This window comes from Mus caroli, chromosome 9 (genome assembly GCF_900094665.2).
Source record: "Mus caroli chromosome 9, CAROLI_EIJ_v1.1, whole genome shotgun sequence".
NCBI classification, from domain to species: Eukaryota; Metazoa; Chordata; class Mammalia; order Rodentia; family Muridae; genus Mus; species Mus caroli.
Genome location: NC_034578.1, coordinates 22,743,529 through 22,769,649, shown reverse-complemented (window position 1 = coordinate 22,769,649; position 26,121 = coordinate 22,743,529). Strand labels below are relative to the sequence as shown.

Sequence of the window (26,121 nt, the reverse complement as noted above, 5' to 3'; positions counted from 1 at the left end):
ATCTTGGGTATTCTAAGTTTCTGGGCTAATATCCACTTATCAGTGAGTACATATTGTTTGAGTTCTTTTGTGATTGTGTTACCTCACTCAGGATGATGCTCTCCAGGTCAACCATTTGCCTAGGAATTTCATAAATTCATTCATGGTAATGAGATCTGACTCCCTCTTCTNGAGTGTCTGAAGACAGCTACAGTGTACTTACATATAATAAATAAATAAATCTTAAAAAAACATAAATAAATAATAAAAATAGAGTAAATGGATTTTTTCACAGTATATTGTGCTATGTGTTCACTGAGAATAAAAATCAACCCAGTTCTGAATAAGAATTATGGTTATTTGGATTAGGACCTAGGAAACACATTTTAAAACCACCTTACTGTTTTTTATTTTTAATGATGATGGACATATTTGAAGCTTACACTCACAAAGAATAAAGAAGGTTATATAATTCACTGGTCAGGAATTATGACTGATTTGAGTTAAATTATTTTTTTAAAGAAAGGATTAAGTGTTATCTCAATGTATCAGTTATTAAAGCAAATTGGGGAGGTTTCACAAATGGTTAAAGAAAGCTAGTAAACTCCAGTTTTCCTAGTCCAAAAGCTTTCAGGCATACCAGTTCAGAGTGTCAGAGTAGATATGTCCATCTCATCTCATTTCATCTTGGGGTTTGGTTTTTTTGTTTGTTTGTTTATATGTTTTTTTTTTTTTTTGAGATGATATCTTAGGTCACCAAGGCTGGCCTTGAACTTTGATCCAGCCTCTACCTCTCCAGTATTGGTGTTACTTGAGTATAGCACTACTCTCAGCATTTTCAGTGCTCTCAAACCAGTGTCACAACTCCTTTTTCTTTTCTCCTCAGCATACACATAGAATGCTCTTGAAGTAACAAAATTACATTATACTACTGGAAACAGATCACTGGTTGCCTAAGACTAGGATGAGAGAGAGACACCATGTAGTTATAAAATGGACTATGAGGAATGCTTGTCACAGAGTGCTCTGTGCCTTCATTTTGTTAAGGTTAAGTTTTCTGGCTGCTATATTGCACTCTGGTTTTGCAAGATGTTAATTATCACTTGGGGAAACACTAGGTAATAGGTGTGAGAAGTCTGTGATTTATATCTCATAACAGGCATTTAGAAATTGTTTTGTCTAATATTCTTTTAAAAATGTTTTCTTGGGTGATTAAAATCAAGATAAAGGCTGATTTGTTGGCCTTTACTTTGGGTCAGATCCTTGGTTGATTCTGAATAGGCATTTTGACAGCTCATGGAGTATCTGCCTGTCTAGCCTATTTCACACTACTCTGTGTGTGTGTGTGTGTGTGTGCTACATACTGCAGCTTCCTATAGAGAAGAGAAGAGAGTATGGATTCTCTTGAAGCTGGAAGTATAGGCAATTGTGAGCTATCTAATGTGGGTGCTGGGAACTGAACTCAGCTCTTCTGGAAAAGCAGCAAGAGCTCTTAACTATTGAGCCATATCTCAAGACCTTATTTCATACCCCTTTAAGGCTGAAGGCACAGAGAAAAGTCACTGTCCTAAGCCTGCAATCAGAGTCCAGGAGCAGTAGAGTCTTACAGGACAGACCTCCCCATGGTTGCTGGCAGTTACCCTTCAGGAGGAGGCTGTACCCTGAAGCATGAGTAATTATTTTCTGAGAATAGTTTGTGATGTTCCTCCCACTCCTCATCCCCAACAAACAACCTCTTGATTATCTTGCTTGCCCAGGACTACTTAATTGTAAACCCCTTACTTCCATGTTGACGAAATCTTTTCTGTATGCTTTTCATCATTACTTGTCTCTTTAATTAGTGGTGTTTTTTTAGATCAGAACAGTGGCTGCGCTGAGCTAGTCAGGAAGACTGAAAACCAGGGATTTTACCCTTCTGCCCTATTGATTCCATTATTGTAAAATATGTTTGCGAGATGGCTCAGTACATTAGGAGTGATGGCCCATACCTTTAATGCCAGCACATTGGAGGCAGAGGCAGAACTCTATGAGTTCAAGGTCAGCCTGCTGTACAAAGTGAGCTCTAGATCAGTCTGGCCACAAAATGAGATCTTGTCTGTCAGTCTCTGTCTGTCTCTGTCTCTACATCTCTTCCCCCACCTCCATTTTCCCCTGACTCAGTTGGTAAAGATGCTTGTCATCAAACCTGACAAGTTGAGTTTAGTCTGTGGGATCCATAGGGTGGAAAAATATCACCGACTTTTGAAATTGTGGTTAGATATCCACATATGATCACTCACACACATGTTTACTAAATAAATAAATGAATATACATACATACACACACACACACACACACACATATATATATATATATATATATATATATATATATATACACATACATACACACACATACACACACACACATACATACACACACACACACACACACACATATATATATATATATATATATATATATATATACACATACATACACACACATACACATCACATATAAAAAATTAAAGTTACTATACTGGAGATGTTGACAGCAGGAACTACAACTTAGTGTTGCCAGCACCATAACCTGATGCTCCCCGTAGAAAAGAATTTCAGGATAAGGCCGAGAAAAGCAAAGTTAGTGAGTTTATTAATTAAACAGAAAGACAAGATGCACGGAGAGGCAGGTGTAGGCATTAGGAGGAACACATCTACATGCCTTAGCAGTCAAGAAATGTGAAGCTATTTAATCTGCATATAAATTTAGATATTAGGGATGGTATATTCTTTGCTTAGCCACAGAATCCTGTCTTTTAAGATAGAATTTTCTTTTTGTATGAACAGTTTGTAGGCTTGCTAATGCTATTGGGATAAAACATTAAAAAAAGAGATTCTTACTGACCTGCTTGAAATGACAGTGCCAAATTGAAGGTATGGTGGCAAATCTATTTACAAAAGAATAGAACAAATATAAAAAGTTTTTAATTTTTAAAATTAATTTTTTAATTTTATCAGTATGTATATTTTAAAAATTTCAAAATAGCAAAAACTCTTTGAAATTAAACATTAAGAAAATGCTAATTTCCAGTGCAGTGAGAAAAATTGTCAATAATATTTCAATGATGTTTGTAGAACATAATTTTAATATTTTCAATTGTTAATATTCAACAAACAGAATAGTTATTTTAAGATATAGTTTGTTGTTATGTCTCCGTTTTCATTTCTGATTTTATTAATTTGGATACTGTCTCTGTGCCCTCTGGTTAATCTAACTAAGTGTTTATCTATCTTGTTGATTTTCTCAAAAAGCCAGCTCCTGGTTTTGTTGATTCGTTGTATAGTCCTTTTTGTTTCTACTTCGTTGATTTCAGCCCTGAGTTTGATTATTTCCTGAAGTTTACTCCTCTTGGGTGAATTCGCTTCTTTTTGTTCTAGAGCTTTCAGGTGTGCTGTCAAACTCTCTTCAGTTTCTTTTTGGAGGCACTCAGAGCTATGAGTTTTCCTTTTAGCACTGCTTTCATTATGCCCCATAAGCTTTGGAATAATGTGTCTTCATTTTCATTAAATTCTTAAAAGTCTTTAATTTCTTTCTTTATTTCTTTCTTGACCAAGTTATCATTGAGTAGAGTGTTGTTCAGCTTCCATGTGTATGTGTGCTTTCTGTTGTTTTTGTTGGTATTTAAGACCAGCCTTAGTCTGTGGTGATCTGATAGGGTGCATGGGATTATTTCAATCTTCTTGTATCTGTTGAGGCCTTTTTTGTGACCAATTATATGGCCAATTTTGGGGAAGGTATCTTGAGGTTCTGAGAAAAAGGTATATTCTTTTGCTTTAGGATGAAATGTTCTATAAATATCTGTTGGATCCATTTGGTTCATAACTTCTGTTAGTTTCACTGTGTCTGTTTAGTTTCTAATTCCATGGTCTGTCCATTGCTGAGAATGGGGTGTTAAAGTCTCCCACTATTATTGTGTGGAGTGCAATGTGTGCTTTGAGCTTTTGTAAAGTTCTTCTTTGAATGTGGGTGCCCTTGCATTTGGAGCATAGCTGTTCAGAGTTGAGAGTTCTTCTTGGTAGATTTTTCCTTTGACCAGTATGAAGTGTCCTTCCTTATCTTTTTTGATAACTTTTGGTTGAAAGTTGATTTTATTTGATATTAGAATGGCTACTCCAGCTTTTGTCTTGGGACCATTTGCTTGGAAAATTGTTTTCCAACCTTTTACTCTGAGGTAGTGTCAGGTGTGCTTCCTGTATGCAGCAAAATGCTAGGTCCTGCTTACATATCCAGTTTGTTAGTCTATGTCTTTTGGGGGGGAATTGAGTCCATTGATGTTAAGAGATATTAAGGAAAAGTGATTGTTACTTCCTGTTATATTTGTTGTTAGAGGTGGAATTATGTTTGTGTGGCTATCTTCTTTTGGCTTTGTTGAAAGACTACTTTCTTATTTTTTCTAGGGTGTAGTTTTCCTCCTTGTGTTGGTGTTTTCCATCTATTATCCTTTGTAGGGTTGGATTTCTGGAAAGATATTGTTTAAATTTGGTTTTGTCATGGGATATCTTGGTTTCTCCATCTATGATAATTGAGAGTTTTGCTGGGTATAGTAGCCTGGGCTGGCAGTTGTATTCTCTTAGGGTCTGTATGAGATCTGCCCAGGGCTCTCCTGGAATTCACTATATAGAGTGGTCTGCCTTCAAACTCACAGAGATACTCCTGCTTTTGTCTCCTGAGAACTGGGATTAAACATATGTGCCATCAAGTCCAGCATTTTTTGTTGTTGTTTTTTGTTTTTCTTTTCCTTTTCATGTGTGAGTGTTTTGCTGGAGTACATGTCTATGTACTACTTTTGTGCCTGGTGCTCATAGAAGCCAGGATATGGTGTCACATCCCCTGGAACTGGAGTTATAGATGGTTATGAGCTGCCATGTAGTTGCTGAGAATGGAACCTAAGTACTCTAGAAGAGCAGCTAGTGCTCTTAATTGCTACCCATTTCACCAGTTGCCAGAAAATATTGAGTAAAGAAAGTTTTAAGGAAAATATGCTGCTAGCAGAGATGGATGCCATGGGCAGATTCTCTCAACCGCTCACCCAGACGCCAGCTCAAGGAAGTTGCTTAGTCTTAACTTTTATGCAAGTGCCATGAGTGGCTAGATGAGCAGGTATCTCACGGTCTTGTTGAGTAATAACCTTTAGAGTACTGGTCTTGGGAGCGGCTCTTTGGAGGTAAGAACCGCCATGGTCATTAGATGGTAGGCTCCGACTGTTTGTCTAAGATGTCACAAGTCACTGGAGTCAGGCTCCAAACATTTGGAATCTGATTGTTAAAGCACTGGGATGTTTGCTTTCATCTTTGGCCTTTCAGCTACACCGATGCTTAGTTCACAAGGAGATTGGATTTAAGACATTGTCCATTAGCCGCCATTTTGCCATCTTGAACTATCTTGTTTGTGATGCTTCCCAGAAAGGGTTGTGTAAGTCCTTTGTAGATGGGGCTACTAATTCTCAAAAATCTTTCACACACACACACAAAAATCAGATTTCTTTCCTCCTCTGCCCCCTCTGCCTTTTTGGATAGAGTTCCATGTACCCTTCGATGCCTAGTTTTTGTGGTGCTGGGCATCAAAGCTGGGGTGTTGTGAATGTAAGCAAGTGCTCTATCCTTGAGCTACATCCCCAGCTTTAACATGGAGATACTTATAATAAATGACACACATAAATGATTTGTGTACTGAAGAAAAATATTCATGATTAAATGGCAATATTCACATAGTAATATTTATATGCACTAAAACATAAGCAGAAATGTAAAGTTTCTAATTGCATGTTTGGAGATAGGAAAAAATGGAAATAAGCTAAATATTCCCTTGAGAAACTAGCACAAGGGGAAAAAACCCTGTAAACTCAGATAAGAAAAGAAACAATAAACCCAAGTCTAGAAAATTACTTGGTATGTTAGTAAAATAGAGATCATTGTACAGTAGACAGAATCAGTAAAATAACTGATCACTAAAATTAAAGATAACAGTTTCACATAGAAGTGTAAATAAAGTGAAACAGAAAATAACAGAAATTCCTAAAATCTGTGCAAGAATGAGAAATTGGAATAACATGAAATTTATGTTTTGAACTGTGTTTGAGATGTCAGTATAATTTAAGATTATCCTGAATTTAAGATTGAAATATTAACCACCTATGGTAGTACACACCTGTAATTCAAGCCCTTGGGATGGATGGGCAAGAGGATCAGAAACTCCAGGCCAGCCTTGGCTACATAAAAAGTTTGAGTTACATGAGACCTGGTCTCAAACAACAACAATAACAATAAACCTGAAAACAGCAAACGAACCCAACTACCAATACACCCTTCCAAACTCTTATAATAAAAAGCAAATATCATACCACCTACTGTCTGTGGCTAGAACCATCTTTGTATCAGAATTAAACAAGGTCAGTAAAGCTAAATAAAGACAAGTTAAAGAAAACTGAGCTCATGACAAAGATTTGCATTGTTAAGTTGGCAATCCCTTGCTTAAAATTTATTTGCTTTGAAATCATCCTTGCCTGCTGCATACACACACACACACACACACACACACACACACACACACACACACACAGAGAGAGAGAGAGAGAGAGAGAGAGAGAGAGAGAGAGAGAGAGGAGGCACATATAAAGCATTGTTCTACTATGTCCAAATGTGATAAGAGAATTATAAATGTATTTTTTATCAGTAGCCCATAATGCTTGCCCCTTGGAAATAGAAGTGTTTCTCCAGTCCCAATTCCCTTAACATGATTATAATACCATAACAAAGTGTATGGCCAAAAGCAACAGAAATAGATCCAGACTTCTGCTCCCTCTGACCCAATACATTAAAGAAGCTCAGAGAGGTTCATTTGGAGGCCACTGAAAAAGAGGCCATCTTCCAGCAGATTTACCAGCTGTGTAGGCAATCTCTGAAATACAGAAAACTCCTGGCCTTAGAGACAGCGAAACCTTTCAGGCTGGGCTCAGCCTCATGGTGTCTTTCTGCCAGGCTCTGAGTGAGACCCCACTCCTCTGCGGGCATATGTGCCACCTATGAAATCTAGTGTCCAGCAGTGCACTGAAGAGTCACTCACAGCAGGCTGCTCTTCCCAGAGGTCAAGGAGAAGAGGTCTCAATGGCACCTCTGGTTCTCGGATTGGGAGATTATTAGCCAGATCTCAGACTGAGAATTTAGACTCCTCCATCATTGGATCTGTTTCCCCACATGGAGGCAGCACCTAATTCCTTTCCACCTGTTTATGGGACAGTTTAACTTTTGCCAGTCCCAGTCCTGACTACTAGGCGCTATTGTCAACTCCCTTGTGTTTGGGCAGAAGTGTTCTGTTTTGTTGGCTTGCCTTTGCTTGGGGTGGACTCTTGCAGTGTTTACATAGAACTCCTCCCCTTATTCTGGGCAAGAGAGCTGTGCTGAGCTGCAGCCTTCATCTGTGACTCGGTGACCCGAAGCTAACTTGTGTAGCTATTGCTTTGTGAAACTGACTGTTTGCGTGGTTGCTTGCATCTCTTTTCCTGGATTGCAATCCTAACTAGAACAAATATTATCTTTCATCCTTACTAGGTTACTTTCATCTTTGGTCAGCACGGATCCAGAAGGTGCCTGTGTGCCTCCATTGGTTACGGGTTACGTTGGTTATGGGTTACGTTGGTTACGGAATGCTGCATCTTTTTTTTCCTTATCACTCTCTGTTCCCACTCCAGTCTGCCCCCACAGGCCATTTACTCCTATAGCACCAGTTGCTACAGAAAGTGCAGCCTAGTTTTCCATCCCACTAAAGGATGCACAGTCTTAATTGACCTACTCCCCCCCCCCCCCGCGCGCCTTTCCCATTCCTGTTCTCTCTGGAACTTAATTCAGGGTTTTTCCTTCACTGTGATTAAACTGCCTTTAAAGTATCCAGGTAGCTAAATTCAATGCTCCAGTCTTAGCTGACTCACGGTTAATAAAGAACTGAATATCCCTCTCCCCTCCCTGCCCCTGCAAGCAGGAATGGACTCCAGAACCTAGTTCGTGCTAGGCCCGTCTACATACTCTACCATGGAGCAAACTCCACAGTTCTTAAACATTTTCCTTCAGGTGGCTTTGAGGACACCATCCTCAACTGATTATTTTTCTTTTTAGGGTCCCTGATACTCAGCTTCCATGACTGTTTTGGTTTGTCTGTCTGTCTGTCTGTCTGTTTTTGGGGGTTTTTCTTTGGGGGGATTAATCTCATGCTTTAGTGATTCTCCTATCTCAGCCTCACAAGCACACACAGTCCTTGCTTCATCATCATCATCATCATCAATTTAGTATCCCAGTTCTTAGTCCTGGGAATGTGGATCCTCTACACCTTCATTTACCCCTAGAAAATCTTTGAATATGGTTTTACGTTCATCAATACCACTTTGGTGCTCATGATTTACAAGTTTAAGTCTCAGCCCCACCCCCATTGCACACAGCTCTTCTTGTCTCATAGGCACGTTCAACTTCACATAAAACAAAACAAGACAAGACAAAACAAAACAAAACAAAACAAAACAAAGCAAAACAAAACAAAGTTCCTGCAGCCATTCCTACTTAACTAATGACAACTCTATTTTCCCACTTCTTTCAAGGGGGAAAAACACCTTGTGGTCACCCTTTAACTTCACAATCACATCCAAACAATTAGTAAATCTATTGTGGCTCTACCTCTGTGGCTTCTCCCACACTGGTCCAACCCATCAGGAACTTGCATCTCATTGCCAGAAAATCTTGTTTCCTTCTAACTTGGCCCCTGGCATTTAAGACTATGTTAATATGCAACTCTGATCTTGTCACTCTTGAGACTAAACGCTCCAATGCTGTTCCAGCCCAGAGCAAAACTTAAAGCCCTTCCTTTGATCCTCCAGCTTTTACATGATTTAGCCTCCTCTGATCTGTGGGCCCACAGTTTCCTAAGTTCCCCTCATGCCTCTGTGGCTTTCTCCAAGTCATCACAGTGTCCCTGCCTCTGGCCTTTGTTCCTGTAGTCCTGTCTGAGGTGACTGTCCTACATTAGAGTGACTCAGGTCTTTGCCCTCTTTTGAGAGAACTTTTTTGACCCCCTGTGGAAAACGCTGTCTTATTTTGACATCATTCCTTTCTCCTTCCCCTCTCTCCTCTCCCCACTCTTTCTGTTTTGTATCCCTAGAGTGCCTATTACCTGGTAACACAGTATCGATTTTAATGTCCTCTGCTACATTTTTACTGCCTAGAATGGAAATTCCATAGGCAGATTTTTGTCAACAAGGTGGGGACACTGTGCATTGCCAGCATCACAGAAGATTGTTTAGCATAGTAGGCTCTTCATAAACTTTACTAAGAGCACCAAGAAGCAATGCTATTTTGATAGCACATGAATGAACATATGAGTTTGAAACCATGTCTGGCCAGCACGAGTCTCTCATTATGTAGCTGATCCACCATACAAAGAACAATGGAATGACACAATTCAGAAACAAATAGAGTTGGCAATTTAGTATATTAGTAGATGATAAACACTTCTTTTCAAAATAGGAATTAAATTTTAGAGTAGTCTGCTAGTCATTTGTAGATAAATACAAAAAAAGATTCACCCACATTGCTAACTGGTATTAAAATACATTCTTTACAGGTCAAAGACTCAAATGAAAAACTCTAGAAATATTAGAAGATATCGGGCCTTAGGGGGACTAGGCATCTGCAGAATTTCCAACATAATAAATAGCTAAACTATAACAGGAAGCACAGCCAATATTACTGTGTATATACTAAGGATGGCCATAAGGCAGCAACAGGTCAATGGAACAGTACAGACATTATAATGGCTAACTGGAGAGGGGAGAGAAATTCAAGTGGGAAATGGGAATACTGAAAAGACTTTTTAAAAACGAAGTAGATAATACAAATGGCTAATAATAAATATGTAGATTACTTCAATACAGCTCACATTTCAGCTTTAAATAATTATTAAAGTTTCAGCAATAATTTTTGGCTATGTAAACTTTTCTTCTGTAATGTGTTTTTTATTAATTTATTTGTTTGCCTTATATCCTGATTGTAGCTTCCCCTCCTTCCTCTCCTCCCAGTCCTTCCCTCTTCCCTCATCTTCCCCCAAGCTACCTCCTTTTCTCCTCAGAGAAGGGGAGGCCTCCCATGCATATCAACCTGTCTTACCAGCAATATTTTTATTATTTCCTTATTTTGGTACCCTTGAGACTTGATCTCATTGTAACACAGGCTGTCCTTGAACTCACCAAGTAGCTCAGCCTGGTCTCTCACTTGCATGTATCTCCTGCCTTAGCCTCCCAAGGGCTGGCTTAGAGGTTTGTTTATAGTGTATTTTCAGGTAAAGGTGTCTGTAATTCTAATAGTGTCTGCCAATCAGTTTGCCAATGTGAATAATCATGTGACTTATGACCTCTGTCTCAAGGTCTGCAAACATTCTAATGTAAGAAGGATATGAAGCTGTGCACTCTGGCACGTGTCTGCCAGCCTTGGAGGCCAGCCAGGGCTACATTTAAGAGATCAGGAAATGACAACAATAAAAGAACAACAAAAAGTGATGTGGGTTATTTAATATTATAAAATGAGTGCTGTAAAGGAGGCAAATGAGGGAAAGTGGACACTCACAGGATGCTGAAAACAAGGTTTGGAAGAGCTGAGGAGAATCACAACTGTATTGGGAAAGTGTTACTTAGTGTTTAGGATGCTGGCTATGAGATGTCTGATGCCGGTGAAGTGGACAGTCCATGATGAAATGTAAGAAGGTGCCCGATTTAAAAGGGTGATTGTCAGAAGTGGAGCTATTACTGTGAGTAACATCAGGCAACAGAGGCAGATGACCTGCTGTTAATAGATCCCTTGTCCGCGTGTTTGCAGACTGTGAGAGCATGGAGTTGCTCACCTCAGTTAGGTGAAAAAAGGTGAGATTCTCAGTAAAAGCAGACATACAGAACATAAAGGTTATGGGTGAAAGCAAGTAGGAGAGAACTTATGGGGAAATAGTTGAATTAAAATCATGGCTATAGCCTGGCGGTGGGGACCCATAACCCCAGAGCTTCAGAGGCAGGGGCAGGCGGATCTCTGTGAGTTTGAGGCCAGAGTTAGTTCCAGGACAGCCAGCACTAAAGAAAGCCTATCTTGCAAAACCACTATAAAAAAAAGAAAATCATTGTTGTAAATTAAGAAAATGACAGCTTAGGTAAAAGTATTTTAGTTGAGCGGGTTTCCCAAGGAGGTTTTATCCTGGTACACTTCATTCAGGAAAAGCACAAGAATAGAGAGTGGTCTGAAAAGCAAGCCTAGAAAAGAGATCTTTAAAAAAAAAAAAACTGTGCAAGAAGTCTTCAGTTGGGGAAGGCGATTTTGGGAGAAAACTCATTAATCTTGTTGCTTCATCCAACGTCAAACTTTCAACTGTCTAGTAGCAAAGATCAAAGAAAAGTCTAGTAAGAACCACAGTTGAGGAGGAGGTGGCCTGGAACTTTCAGTCTGATCCAGGAGAGGTCATTCATGAGGGCGCTGCCCACCTCTGTGGGAAGCTAGCCTGCTGATGGATTGAGGCCACAGGCTACCCTGCTCTTTTCTAGATAAATCTGCAATAAAGAGGCGTTTCACTTCCTTTGGTGACTGGACAAAGTACAAATAATGTTGGCAGAATTTGAAACAGAGCTTCGCTCCACCCACGAGGTCCTGTGCCCACAGGCCGAGAGAAGGGCATCGGGAACACGAGGCTTCAGGCTGCAGTGGTTGGGAAAGGCTCGCAGTGTTGTGGCTGCTAGCTGACAGCGACTAGCTTCGAGAAGAGTCCAGTCCAGTAAGGCATCAGCGTCTCCTCCTTGGGGTCTTTGATGTACTGCCTATCTTCCAGCGAGGACCTGTGTGCCAAGCACTTCTTGTGTACAGGACAGGAGGCCATATGCTGGCTTGTGGTTACTCTGGTTACTCGCATGAACAGAGTCACGGTGGCAATGCAGGCTTGACCAGGACAAGGTGATGTTTTAGGGCCAGGCTCTGGGAACACGGCTTGGTGCCAGTGGCCCCTAGAACAACTAACGCTCACAGCCTAGCTCAGCCTGATAAGCTGCCCAGTTGATCCCAGAAGAGTGTCCTCTGGGCTGTGCGAGGCCCAGTTTGACATTGTCTACGCTGCTCTGCTCTGTGATCTTTTACAGTCCCTAGTCTCTGTAGGCTAGATGCATACCTCTGCTGCTGGTTTCCCGTGAAACTGGCTCAGTCTGAGTGAGGACTCTGCTTGGGGCTCTCCTTCAGAGTTTCTTGAAGTTTTGCTTTGTGTCTCCTGGAAACCTTGCCAGAGAGTCCTCTGTCCTTTCTTACCACACCAGACCCTGCCCTGTGTACTGCCAAAACTCCCTTACAGTCTTTTTTGTTCGTTCGTTTGCTGGTTTGTTTGTTTAATTTTTGGTTATTTTTTTTTTAAAGAAAATCTTCCTGTGATTTACCCATTCTCAATTCTGTATGGATGTAGGTGTTTTACTAATGGTAACAACTTAGCACTTGCTCACAAATACTTATGGTAGTGGTGGTGTTGTTGTTGATCTGAATGTAGAGGAGTAATTACTGCAGGTGGAGTAGACTCTCTCTCTCTCTCTGTGTGTGTGTGTGTGAATAAAAGGAAGTTGGATTTGAAACATTCTGCTTTGATTTAGTAATAGGTTTATAATAAGCTCATTTTAATTAAATTATGTTTAAACTTTTTTTTTAAGTGGCACATCAAGTATTTTAATTAGAGCCCAGGCATTCGCTGCTATGGGTGCTGGAAAGAGCACCATTCAGGCTCGGCTAAAAAGAAAAAAAAGAAAAAAAAAAAGTCCAGTCCACCCTGGACTCCCTAGTTTTTGATGCATTTGCCCCAGAATGAGTACCAGAAAGACATCGACAGGCCATTAAGATGTATTCTGGCAATGGATGGGTTGATTCCCAACAGTAGCAGACAAATGAAAAACGAGTTGGAGACAAAGAATTTATCCCCTCTGTGAAGACTTTCCCCCTCTGCTAAGCAGGACATCATTAGGATCCATTCCCTAGCAGCTGAGTGAGTGTGGAAGCTTCCCAGAGGCTCTGCTCCACTGTATTAAAACCATCATTTGACTGGATCCTGAGCCACACCAAAATGTATATGATGCCTGAAAACCCAGCTCTGTAGCAAGCTCTGGAGCAATTCCTCCTCCAGTCAGCAGCCATGGTGTCACTATGCTGTCATGATTCCAGCTGGTGCAAAGCCTAGGAACAAATTATGCCTTCCCAACAGGCCACCCTCTCCCTTCCCACCCTTCTCCAGGGAAGGCCTATTTCAGTCCTAGCTGTTCCCCCTGTCCCCCCAGACCCCCATTTCTAACCTCTCTGTTCTGTCCCATTTAGCATGTGGGCCTTCCTGGGGAGACCTGAATGTATTCTGTGTCTGTCTTCAGCCTTATGTGTGATGGCTCTGCTCAGAAATAACGAGTTTTCCAGGTATGTTTTCAGACCACTTGGAGCAGTCTACCTGGGGCCCTCCCAGGAAAGGCTCAAAACAGTTCCTGTGTGTGCATGTGCACACATGTATATGTGCATGTTTGTGTGCATGTGCCATGGTGCATGTGTGGAGGTCAGAGAACAATTACAGATGTTAGCCTTTGACTTCCACCTTGTTTGAGACAGGGTCTCTCTTGTTCTTCCTTGGATTCTCTTCTCTGCTCCCATTTTCCTCTAAGGGTACTGGGATTAGATACATGCATTATTGCATTTGATGTGTCTGGGCTTTATCTGGATTCTGGGAATCTGCAAGCATCTTACAAATTGATCCCTGTCCCTAGATTCGTTCTCTTTCTTTCTTTTCCTTTCCCTCATTTCCTCTCCTTTCTTCTCTCTCTTTTTTTTTTTTTTTAGAAACAGGGTGGGCTTTGCATCTGAGGCTGACCTTGAACTCTTCAGTTTTCCTGGGCCTTGCTGAACACTCACTCATCCTGTGCTATAGAAATCATATGCCCTCTTGTCCTTGCAGGCTTAATCAAACTCACTTGACCCCCTTGAAGCTGATAAACCGCAAGGTAGGTCTGCAAGTCAAGGACTCACAATTCACCCTGGAAGGTTTTCCATTCCGGATCATCTCTGGCACTATAGACTACTTCCGGATACCTAGGAACTCCTGGAGACTCAGTTTGAGGAAGATGCAGGCCGGTGGCTTCAATACTCTTACCACGTGAGTGGTTGCTTCTTCTGGTTCTTGTTTCAAAAGTTTTTCAACTGAATTCCTAGCTGAGACTTCATTTGAACAGTCTTTTTATATTATTATTATTATTATTAAGAAAGATATTTGTTAGCCAACTTATTAGTCAGGATTACCTAAAGGAGCAGACATATATATTCACGTATGTTTATATATAGGACTTAGTAGAGGGGCTTACTGTGGTTGGAGTAGTCCAACAATGGCTGTCTTCTGATAGAAAACCCCAAAGATCTGGAATTGGCCAGTCCATGAGACTGGATGTCTCAGCAGCCCTGATCTGGTGATGGAGTTCCAGGGAAGTACTGGAGAGCTACTGGTCTTCATTGTACATTGGAATCCTGGAGGAAGTAGGCTCTAACATGAGCCAAGATAAACTTGCCGGTGAGATTGAAGGCAAGCAGGCCCAAATCAAAAGCTTCCTTGTTCCATGTCTTTTTTTTTTTTTTTTTTGTGGGATGCTACCAGAAACTGTGACCCAGATTTTAGAGTGAAATTTTTGTTCCCAAATGATCCAGATTTAGGGCGAGTCTTCTGTTGTCCCACCTAAATCCTGCACTTAATATGTTCCTTCATAGGCATGCCAGGTGCTTGAATCTTAGTTAATTCCAGATGTAATCGAGTTGACAGCCAAGATTAGTGATTGCATCAGGTTTATAGCATAGGCCTGTAATCTCAGTATTTAGGAGGTGGAGGCAGGAGCATTGTTCACGGCCAGCCCTGCGTACATAAAAAAATGAAGCTAGCCTAAGCTATATAAGATTTGTTTAAAACACAAATGAACAAGCAAATAATCCCCCAAATAGCCAATCAAACAACTAAAAAACTACCATCAAAATAACAACTAACCAAAAAAAGTGTGCATTCTGTTTATTTTGCCTTGAGTATTGATAGCATGATATAGATTTCAATGATTCAGTCCTCCATGTGAAAGTAGAGAGTGCCTAAGAATTTCATGAATTCATTGTTTTTAATTGCTGAGTAGTACTCCATTGTGTAAATGTAACATATTTTCTGTATCCATTCCTCTGTTGAGGGACATCTGGGTTCTTTCCAGCTTCTGGCTACTATAAATAAGGCTGCTATGAACATAGTGGAGCATGTGTCCTAATTACTTGTTGGAACATCTTCTGGGTATATGCCCAAAGTGGTATTACTAGGTCCTCAAGTAGTATTATGTCCAATTTTGGGAGGAACCACCAGACTGATTTCCAGAGTAGTTGTACCAGCTTGCAATCCCACCAACAATGGAGGAGTGTTCCTCTTTCTCCATATCCTCGCCAGCATCTGCTGCTGCCTGAATTTTTGATCTTAGCCATTCTGACTGGTGTGAGGGTTGAATCTCAGGGTTGTTTTGATTTGCATTTCCTTAATGATTAAGGATGTTGAACATTTTTTCAGGTGCTTCTCAGCCATTTGGTATTCCTCAGTTGAGAAATCTTTGTTTAGTTCTGTACCCCATTTTTAATAGGGTTATTTGATTTTCTGGAGTACAGCTTCTTGAGTTCTTTGTATATATTGGATATTAGTCTGCTATCCGATTTAGGATTGGTAAAGATCCTTTCCTAATCTGTTGGTGGCCTTTTTGTCTTATTGACAGTGTCTTTTGTCTTACAGAAGCTTTGCAATTTTATGAGGTCCCATTTGTCGATTCTCACCTTATAGCACAAGCCATTGCTGTTCTGTTCAGGAATTTTTCTGCTGAGCCCATATCTTCGAGGCTTTTCCCCACTTTCTCCTCTATAAGTTTCAGTGTCTCTGGTTTTATGTGGAGTTCCATTCTTAGGCAAATGGATGGATCTGGAGGATATCATCCTGAGTGAGGTAACCCAATCACAAAAGAACACACATGATATGCACTCACCGATAAGCGGATATTAGCCCAGAAACTTAGAATATCCAAGATACAATTTGCAAAACACATGAAACTCAAGAATAAGGAAGACCAAAGTGTGGATACTTTGCTCCTTCTTAGAATGGGGAACAAAATACCCATGGAAGGAGTTAACAGAGACAAAGTTCAGAGCTGAGACGGAAGGAAGGACCATCCAGAAACTGACCCACTCAGGGATCCATCCCATATACAACCACCAAACCCAGACACTATTGCATATGCCAGAAAGATTTTGCTGACAGGACCCTGATATAGTTCTCTTTTGTGAGGTTATGTCAGTGCCTGGCAAATACAGAAGTAGATGCTAACAGTCATCCATTGGATGGAACACAAGGCCCCTAGTGAAGGAGCTAGAGAAAGTACCCAAGGAGCTAAAGGGGCCTGCAACCCTATAGGAGGAACAACAATATGAACTAACCAGTACCCCCAGAGCTGGGTCTGTAATTGCATTGTATCAGAGGATGGCCTAGTAGTCCATCAATGGGAGGAGAGGCCCTTGATCTTGTGAAGATCATATGCCCCAGTACAGAGGAATGCCAGGGCCAGGAAGCGGGAGTGGGTGGGTTGGGGAGCAGGATGGGGGAGGGTATAGGGAGCTTTGGAGATACCATTTGAAATGTAAATGAAGAAAATATCTAGTAAAAAAAAAAAAGAAAGAAAGTAGAGAGTGTTGTTGAGGAATTCACTAGAGGAGACCGTGTAGACTTGAGTAGAAGCCAACAGAAATCTTTATTAGCTGGCAGCAACTAACACTGGGTGATTAGGATCCAAATAAATTTCCGAGCCTTTCTCAATGTAAGCTTTTTTGGGAGGGGGTTCCCATATTTTTCTTTCTTTTTTCTTTTTTTTTTCCCATTGGATATTTTCTGTATTTACATTTCAAATGTTTTCCCCTTTCCAGGTCTTCCCTTCAGTAACCCTCTATCCCGTCTCCCCTCCCGCTTCCTTTATGAGGGTGCTCCCCCACCCACCCACCCACTCCTGCCTTCCTGCCCTTGTATTGCCCTACATTGGGGTATCAAGCACCCTCAGACCTAAGGGCCTCTCCTCCCTCTGATGTCCAACAAGGCCATTTTCTGCCACATATGCGGCCAGAGCCATGGGTCCCTCCATGCTTATTCTTTGATTGGTGGGTCAGTCCACGGGAGCTCTGGGGCGTCTGGCCAGTTGACACGGTTGCTCCCTCCAATAGGGCTGCAAACCCCCTTAGGCAATGGAAGCTTTTAAGTACAAAATACTATGTTATGGGTTGACATACTTCACTTAATAAGTACAGTTAGCCAGAAGCAGAACTACAGAAGCCAAAAAGCAAGGTTAATAGATTTTGAGACTTTCCCAGAACTATATGGACTTTGATGGGTTAGGCCTTTGTTTTAGTTCCGGCAGGTGGTGCTTATGTGCTGAGCTTACAGCCTGAATGGTTCTTTCAGTGCGGAGTCAGTTGTGTTGAGGGAGGTCTGGGAGCCTGTTACAGAGGGTAGGCTGGAGGTGGGATTTTTTTTTTTTTTTTTTAAAGTCTGGCTAGGATTCGGTGAAGCAGTCTCCCTGAGCTTTTGTTGACAACAGAATGCTCTGAGTACACATCAGATGTAAATGTCTCCCTCCCCAATAGGAAGCAGAAGGGAATGTTCTTCACCTCTTCTCAGAGAGAACCTAGGCTTCTGGAGGAGGTAAAGGCCATGAAAATGTGGGAACCCCACGCCCTTTCCCCACTGCGGAGTTTCTAAACCACCAAGATAATCTGCGCCGAATCTTAACAGTTCGAGCTGCAGCCGGTGCATTCTTAAGCAATGGCTCCTGGTAGGCTGTGGTTCTCTGTATCCACTGTGATAGTCAAGTTTCTCTGGGAAAGCAGGATCAGCAGGCAGAAAGAGTGATTATGAATTGCTCATGCAGCTATGGGGTTGAGAAGTGCCCCGTGCTGTATGTAGTTCGAAGGATGGAAACTCTGGACGGCAGGGAACAAACTTGCATTGGAGTCTTGAGGCTTAAGAACAAGATGTCTGATGGTAAAAGTTCCAGTTCAAAGGCAGGCAGAGCCAAAACCCAAAAAAGGCAAGCTGAGAGCAGGGATGCACACCTGTGAGCACCACATTTAGGAGGCTGAGTCAGGAGGATTACGAGTTTGAGGCCAGTCTAGGCTACATATTAAGACCCTGTTACAAAACAAAGCAAAACTCAAGAACAAAACTGAAAGATTGTTTTGGAGACACACCCACCCAGATGGCACGTACTGTTATTTTGTTGACAAAACTGCATGGAATCCCATGGACAATCACACTACAGTATTTGGCTGTTAGTTATTTGCAGTTCAGAGCTGTTATCAATAGTGTGGCCATGAGTGACTTATGTCCTATTTCTATAGTGTGTATCTAGGAATGGTCTCGACAAAGTGGCACATGTTCATTCCTGAATGTCAGTTCATTCTGCGAAACTACCAAAGGACAGTGAATTAAGTAAGTTCATACAGTTGAGCAAGCTCTTCCCTCACTCATATCCCGAGTACTTTCCTCTTCTCATACTGTGTTCCTGCTACATCGTGATTCTCCATTCTCTTCTAGTTTCTGGCAACCTGTGATCTGTTCTCTGCTCCACACACTTGGTTATTCAGGGTGCTCAGATCAGTGTTACCAGGCAACCTCTGTCCTTTCATGTCTGTTTTCTTTCACTTAGCACCAAGCTTCAAGGCTCATCCATGTTGTAGTATGTACCAAAATCGCATTCTTGTGTTAGTTGGAATAATACACCAGCATGTATATGTATAAGTGTCTTTTATTTTCTGAGCCAGGTTCTCCCTGTGTAGCCCTGGTTGTCCTGGAACTTGCTCTGTTGACCAGGCTGGCCTCAAACTCAGAGATCCACCTTTGCCTCTCAAGTGCTGAGACTAAAGGTGTGAGCCACCACACCCAATCCTTTTATTATACCTTAAAGTTCACTGGTCTTTTATCCTAGGTGTCTACTTTTCTGTGTGTTCTAACTTTCTCATTCCTTTTTCTTAATTGTATCCAGTGCATGTACGCGCGCGTGCACACACACACACCCACACNCCCGCCACTGAACTATGTACATAGTCCTTTTCCCTTTTTACTTTGAGACAGGGTCTTGCTAAATTTCTAGAGCTATCCTTGAACTCTCTACCAGAATCAGTCATTGAACTTTCCACCCTCCTGCTTCATCACTTTTAGGTGGAATTAAAGACATGTGTCACCAGGACCTGTATTATTATTTTTTTTTGACAGACTATCACCATGCAGGTTAGGTAATCTGAAGACTTGTGACTCTCTCCTTCAGCCTCAAAAGTGATGGTATTACAGGCATGTACCCCACATCCAACTGTTTTTGTTTGTTAGTCTTCTTTTTTTTTTTTTCCATGTTTTTTTTTTTTTTTTTTTTTTCCAACACAGGTCTTGCTGTCTAGCCAACTGGCCTAAAACTTAGGATCCTCCTGCTTCAGCCTCCTCAGTGTTGGGAATGTAGATGCACACAGTAGAGCCTTCAGTGTTGAAACATGAAGCTTTCTCTCAGGAGAGACGCTTGCTTCTCTGTTAAGGATGCAGGAATCAGGATAGATGGGGGCGACTCTTACTTTTCTCCTTTTCCCATGATAGGCATATTCCTTGGAACCTCCACGAGCCGGCAGTTGGCCAGTTTTATTTCACTGAAAACACGGACCTCATGTAGGTGTTTATACTTTAATTTCTTGACTCTGAGATTCAAATGGGCAAGTTCCTGGTGGGTTGGATGATGGAATGGGGTATATAGCTCTATTTTTTTGGTTATTGTTGTTGTTTTTTGCTTGGTTATTTTTTATTTTTATTTTTTTTTTTAGCTTTAAGCATTTTAATCCATAGTAAATACTTTCCATCACATTTTAATATATTTTTTGAGTCTGCAAGCATCTATATGTGTGCGTATGTCCATATCTGAAGGTTGGATTCAAGTCATGAAGACTGGCGGTAGGCACCTCAATCTACCGATCTGCTTAAGTAGACTGTAATAATACTTTTTTGCTCTCATCCTTGCTATAATGCTTAATAATCTTATCATGGCTGATTTTGTCTCTATCATTTGGAGTTGCATACTAAAACGTGTTGCTAATGTTTTAAAGCAGGGTCTCACCATATAAACTCTACCTGGCCTGGGATTCTCTATGTGGGGATCAGGCTGGTCTGCTTGCTTTTGCTTCCTGAGTGCTGGAATTAAAGTTGTGAGCCACTAAGCCCTAGCCTCTAATTCTGTTTTAGTAAGCCAGCCAGTTTCTACCTGGCTTGAAGTCTCCTCGAGCCATCAGTCTATGGCTTGCAAAGCCTGCTCTTACAGTATGGATTAGACCTTGTTTTAGCTGGCATTCGGCAGTATGAGTCCAGCAAGAAGAACCTGCTCTCTCAGTTATAATAGCAGATTCTGAGCTGTGGTTTGTAGTTTCTGTCTTCAATCTTTTACATTATCTTCCAAATCACAGTCCCTTTGGGTACTGAGCTCATAAAGGGTAATAACTAAAGAACAGAAGACAGAGAGCTTGAGAGCTGCCAAGCAGTACCATGCTTTGGGAGTGATGTCACTGTGACGGCTTTCATTCCAGAGCTTTTATCACCATGGCTTCACAGACGGGACTCTGGGTCATTCTGTGTCCGGGCCCCTACATTGGCAGTGACTTAGACCTTGGAGGCTTGCCCAGGTGAGTTGTGGTCTGAGGGTCCCTGGCTGGGAAGCTCATCCACAGGGCTTTATTTCTGGACACATTTAAAAAGGTCTACACTATGTTGTTCATTGATGGCAGGTGATGGGGATTATGGGGATGGTGGTTGAGTCTGGCTGTTTTCTCTTAGTTAATACTTTCAAAATTTATGCATGCTCTTGCAGGACCACCTGTCAGCGTGGTTTTCCTTTTCCTAGCTGAGTATTTTCCAGTAGAGCCAGTCTCTTCATCTCTCATGCACACAAACAAAAGCACTTCTAAACAGCGTTATAACCACCTCACTGCAGACTAGAGCTTCATAACCCTTTCCTGTAAAACACCAGCTAGTAATCTGAGATGAGGTAGGAGGAGTGTCACAAATTTGGGGCTATCTTAGGCTACATAATGAGTACTAGATTAGTAGTGCTACAAAGCAAGATTCTGATACAAAGTCCAGATAACAAATATTGTAGGCTTTCTGAGACTCTGTAATTCACCTGAAAACCTCAGTGAAAATATGTGAATGATTGAGTACAATTGTGTCAACCAAACAATTTAGTTAAGCAGAGTCTAACTTGGCTTTTAGGCTGTAGTTTGCTGAATTTGGTCTTGGATCATAGTTAAAAAACTCTCCCAGTTCCCCCACCGCATCTTGAGGTGCTGAGGTATTTTTAATTGGCATAGACTGTTCCTTCTTGGATCAGGGACCACACTCTCACATCTCACTGTTCTGCGTGTAAATGTGGGCTGTGTTGTAGATTCCGTTTGGAATGTTTATTATCACTGTTTCCTATCCTGAGTCTGAATCACTTTTCTAAATCATAGCTGGTTACTCAAAGATCCAAAAATGAAGCTGCGGACAACTTACAAGGGATTTACTAAAGCAATGAATCTGTATTTCGACAATCTGATTCCCAAGATAGCAAAATTCCAGGTAAAATCCAGTCCTCATCTCTACAGGTAAGGGAATTGATTGACAGATATATTTCCTGGATAGTGCTTGTGGCTTTCTGCACCTATGTTGGCTACTGTGTATTAGCACCCAGGAGTTCCAGTTTCTTGTCTACGAAAGCTTCTGGTGCCAGGCATTACTTGTCATGATGGTGAATGCTGTAGAAGTGAGAGTATCCAGCCTCAGCTACATTTTGAGATCTTGGATTCAATTAGTCTCCTTTTGTCTTTTCTACCAACAGTTCCTCTCGAATCTGCCCTCCCTCCCACTATCAAGACACTTGGAAGAATGTTTTGTGTATCTTCTCTTTGATTTGCTTGTTTTTAGCTTCTGCTCAAGATGACCAGAAATTAGAATGAAAGATCATTCTCTAAGCTCTCGGAGGCAGCTATAGGCCAGTGTACCACAAACATGCGTTAGGGGAGCCTGTGCAGAGGTCATGGCCTCTCAGTTCAGGAGCCTAAAATGGAGTCATTAGAATTATAGTGGTTTTGATGATGGCTTTTTTTGTGTGTGTGTGAAAGCTTATGTTTTCTGTCAAAACAGTTTGAATTTTTAAAAATACATCTATCTATCTATCTATCTATCTATCTATCTATCTATCAGGCTTTGTGGTAAATTCTTTTCTCTGAAGAGCCATCTTACCAGGCCCAGTTTGATATTTTTAGTATTTATTTTTATTTTATGTATATTCATGTTTTGCACACACACACACACACACACACACACACACACACACACACACACACACACTTAGTGACCAAGGAACCAGAAAAGGGTGTCAGGTCCCCTAGAATTGGAGTAGCAAATAGTTGTGAGCTAACATGGGTTTCTAGAACTGAACCCAGGTCCTCAGGAAGAGCAGTCAGTACTCTTAACTACTGAGCCACCTCTTTATCTCCCCAAACAACATTTTTAACTTAGGTTGGCTTTAGTTGGGACAGAGCAGCATGTTAGAATGATGACCATCTATAGAAAATGAGTACAGAGAAACAAATGTTTAATGACATCTATGAGGTATCAAAGCTTTGCACTAGGAAATCAAAACTTTCATCCTCACAGTGATCGTTTTTAAGATTTGCATATATTGAATGGAGGCAATGCCCAAATTTGCATATGTCTATGCAAATGCTAGATGAATGCTTCATATGGTTGAACTTCTTGAGAAGAGACTATAATTACTCAGGGAAGCTATTAAAATCCATGAGACCCAACGACACACACCAGTGAACATGTGGGAATTCTATGGTCAGTACAGGACCAGAACCTCAGATTAGGAGTGTAGTACAGTTGGTAGAATGCTTGCCTACCACACAAGCCCAGGGTTCACTCCTCAGCATCTCATAACCCAGTGTATTCTTCTAGCCCCATTGCCTCAGAGCATCTCTGGTCTTGATAGCTTCTGAATCTTTCTTTGCTTCTGCTGTATTCTTCATTGGAGAGGTAAGAAACGAAGAGAAGAAGCTGGATTTGAAAGTCTTCCAGTGTTTATTAGCTAGGGCCATTAAGTTTAAAAAGTTAAAACACACCTATAGTCTGTGTCCTTTATCCTCTCCTGCCACATAACTTAGGGATCAAATGCTTGCTGCTTGCTTTGTATCTTCCTGTTTCAATTCTCTCTAAAGCTTTCCGCAGTCACTGTCGTCAGATTTGGGCATGCAAATCCTTGTGACGTAGGTTTAGACAATCCTTGATGCTCCCACATTGCTACCTACATCATCGGCATGAAGTTGGAGCCATTATAGTCTATATACCCCTTCATGCTAGGACAGGCATCTGAGGTTGTTCCACATGTTCCTGAAGGAAGTTTGAAGAAATGTTCCATAAGTTTGGTTATGCAGGTGATAACTAGAGGGGCTGGTGGTCCAGCCAGTTAATTTTAACATAGCTCCTTAAGACATTTAAATGGCAATGAGAAGGAGGGAGATGCTGAAGGCAGGAATGCCTCTAAGTGCAAAGCTCTGAGCAGTGGGAAGGGTGACTACAGGAGTTTTTGACCTCATGATCAACACACTAAATCATGAGGAAATGGTAGTTAATTAGGGGTGTTTTTAAAGGAACTGTTTTGGAAGCATTTGAATTCTCACATAGAGCCACTGACATTGAGTAATGGCCAGGACCATGGTTCACTCTGGGTTGAGTGTGCTTTTTTATTTTGTTTGTTTGTTTGTTACCGTTTTTTTTTTATTTTTTTATTTTTTTTATTTTTTTTTTGGTTTTTTCGAGACAGGGTTTCTCTGTGTAGCCCTGGCTGTCCTGGAACTCACTTTGTAGACCAGGCTGGCCTCGAACTCAGAGATCCGCCTGCCTCTGCCTCCCGAGTGCTGGGATTAAAGGCGTGCGCCACCACGCCCGGCTCTACCGTTTTTTTTTAAAGATTTATTTATTTTCATGTACATTGGTGTTCTGCCTACATGTCTGTGGGAAGGTGCCAGATCTTTTGGAAATGGAGTTACAGTTGTGAGCTGCTATGTGGGTGCTGGGAATTGAGCTTGGGTTCTCTGGAAGAGCAGACGGCTGAGCCATCTCTTCATTCTGAGTGTGCCCAGTATCTCACTCTCACGTTCTCATCTCCTTGACCCTCAGTATAAGAAAGGAGGCCCCATCATTGCCATGCAAGTTGAGAATGAATATGGTTCCTACTATATGGATAAGAAATACATGGCATATGTGAAAACGGTAAGTGCCCCTTCAGCTCTGCCCCACTCCTTGTGCTATGTTATGCTGTGGAGCAAATGTGTCCTGAATGTACTTTATGCCTGCGACTGTGAGGTATGAAGATTAAGAGGGTCCACTTTTATCATGGAGTTTTGGTTATGTTCTAGACAGTGGCCTAGAAATATCAGTTTGCTCTAATATAAGGCAGAAATGCACCCTAGGCCAGCTCTACTTTCTATGACTAGCTCAGCTTTCTTTTGGTGGAAGGACTTTTACATTTTCTTTACTTGAAAAACACATGGTAATACATTTGCTATGTGTTCTTTCTTTCTTCTACTTTCAGATATTTCCATCTATATAGGATACTTACAAGTAGCATAGGATGTACACAATCAGATCTGTTGTTGAGCTGGGAGTGGTGAAGTTAGAGGGGTCCACAGTTCAAGATCACCCTCAGCTATATATATATAGCAAGTTTGAAGTTAGCCTGAATGATAAGAGACCCTATCTTAAAAAAAACCTACTCTCTTAGTTTCTTTTTTCTGTTGCTGTGCTAAAATATTCTGACAATAGGAATTTAAGGGAGAAGGGCTTATTTTCTTGGCTTGAAATTCAAGATACAGTTCATCATGTTGGTGAATTCAATGCAGTAGGGACTTGAAACAGTGGTTCACATCCCATCTACTCCCTGGAGGCAGCAGAAGACAAATGTTGCATGTTAGTGCTTAGCTTGTGTTCTGCATTTTATGTAGCCCAGGATTCCTAACCCAGGGAATTGTCCTGTTCACAGTTCGGATAGAAATTCCTACTTCAGTTAATGTAGTGGAGATAATCTTCCATAGGCCTATCAGTGATTTTAAATCCTGTCAGGTTGATGGTTTAACCTTCACCATTACAATCACCATGGCCAAGGACTTGTTTTTATAAATAAGAATTTGGTTTGTTCCCACTCATTGCTGATACACTTGCACTAGATCTATTACATTGTTTTATATTTTTTATTTGCCCCATTTCCTGTTCCATTGTCCCTTTGCCTCCTGTTCTCAGAGTGACCTTGAAGGTTTGATCCTTCTGCCTCCTCCTCCCAAGTGATAGGATGATAGATGAGTAACACTTTATGTGTTGTTGAGGCACTGACTCAAGTCTTCATTTATAATATATAAGTACTCAACCAACAGAGCCATTTACTCATAAAAATACAAATTATTAAAGGTTTTACATTTTAAAAACTAACATTTATACTTGTGTGTCTGTATGCCAGGGTATCTGTTCCACCGTGTATATGTGGTGGTCAGAGTACAACTCAGGGGGTCACATCTCTTCTTCTACCATGTAGATCTGAGGAATTGAATTCAAGTGACCAGGCTGGTCAGCATGTGTTGTTGCCCACCCAGCTATCTCTTGGAAATAGTATGCCAGTTGCTGGATATTTTTACCATCCCATTTCCCAGAATCACCCACTGTCTCAGTAGAAAACAATACTGGGGCTGAAGAGGTGGCTCAGTGGTTAAGAGCACCGACTGCTCTTCCAGAGGTCCTGAGTTCAATTCCCAGCAACCACACGGTGGTTCACAACCATCTGTCATGGGATCTGATGCACTCTTCTGGTGTGTGTCTGAAGACAGATACAGTGTAGTAAAATAAATACATCTTAAAGGATAGGAAAGGGAAGGAAAGGAAAGGAAAGGAAAGGAAAGGAAAGGAAAGGAAAGGAAAGGAAA

The 26,121-nt window shown here is 41.2% G+C and overlaps 1 protein-coding gene across 1 annotated transcript in view; it reads left to right on the top strand.

The window, feature by feature from the left end:
* Nucleotides 1-11,722: 11,722 nt before the first annotated feature.
* LOC110302323 (beta-galactosidase-1-like protein 2) overlaps nucleotides 11,723-26,121 on the top strand; it is a 33,591-nt gene continuing 19,192 nt past the window's right edge. The window contains exons 1-7 of the mRNA XM_021173178.1: nucleotides 11,723-11,809; nucleotides 13,375-13,467; nucleotides 13,997-14,194; nucleotides 19,721-19,789; nucleotides 20,695-20,790; nucleotides 21,616-21,724; nucleotides 24,329-24,421. Of these exons, the coding sequence (XP_021028837.1) occupies nucleotides 13,376-13,467; nucleotides 13,997-14,194; nucleotides 19,721-19,789; nucleotides 20,695-20,790; nucleotides 21,616-21,724; nucleotides 24,329-24,421 (657 nt within the window). The 5' untranslated portion in view covers nucleotides 11,723-11,809; nucleotide 13,375. The remainder of the gene's footprint in view (nucleotides 11,810-13,374; nucleotides 13,468-13,996; nucleotides 14,195-19,720; nucleotides 19,790-20,694; nucleotides 20,791-21,615; nucleotides 21,725-24,328; nucleotides 24,422-26,121) is intronic.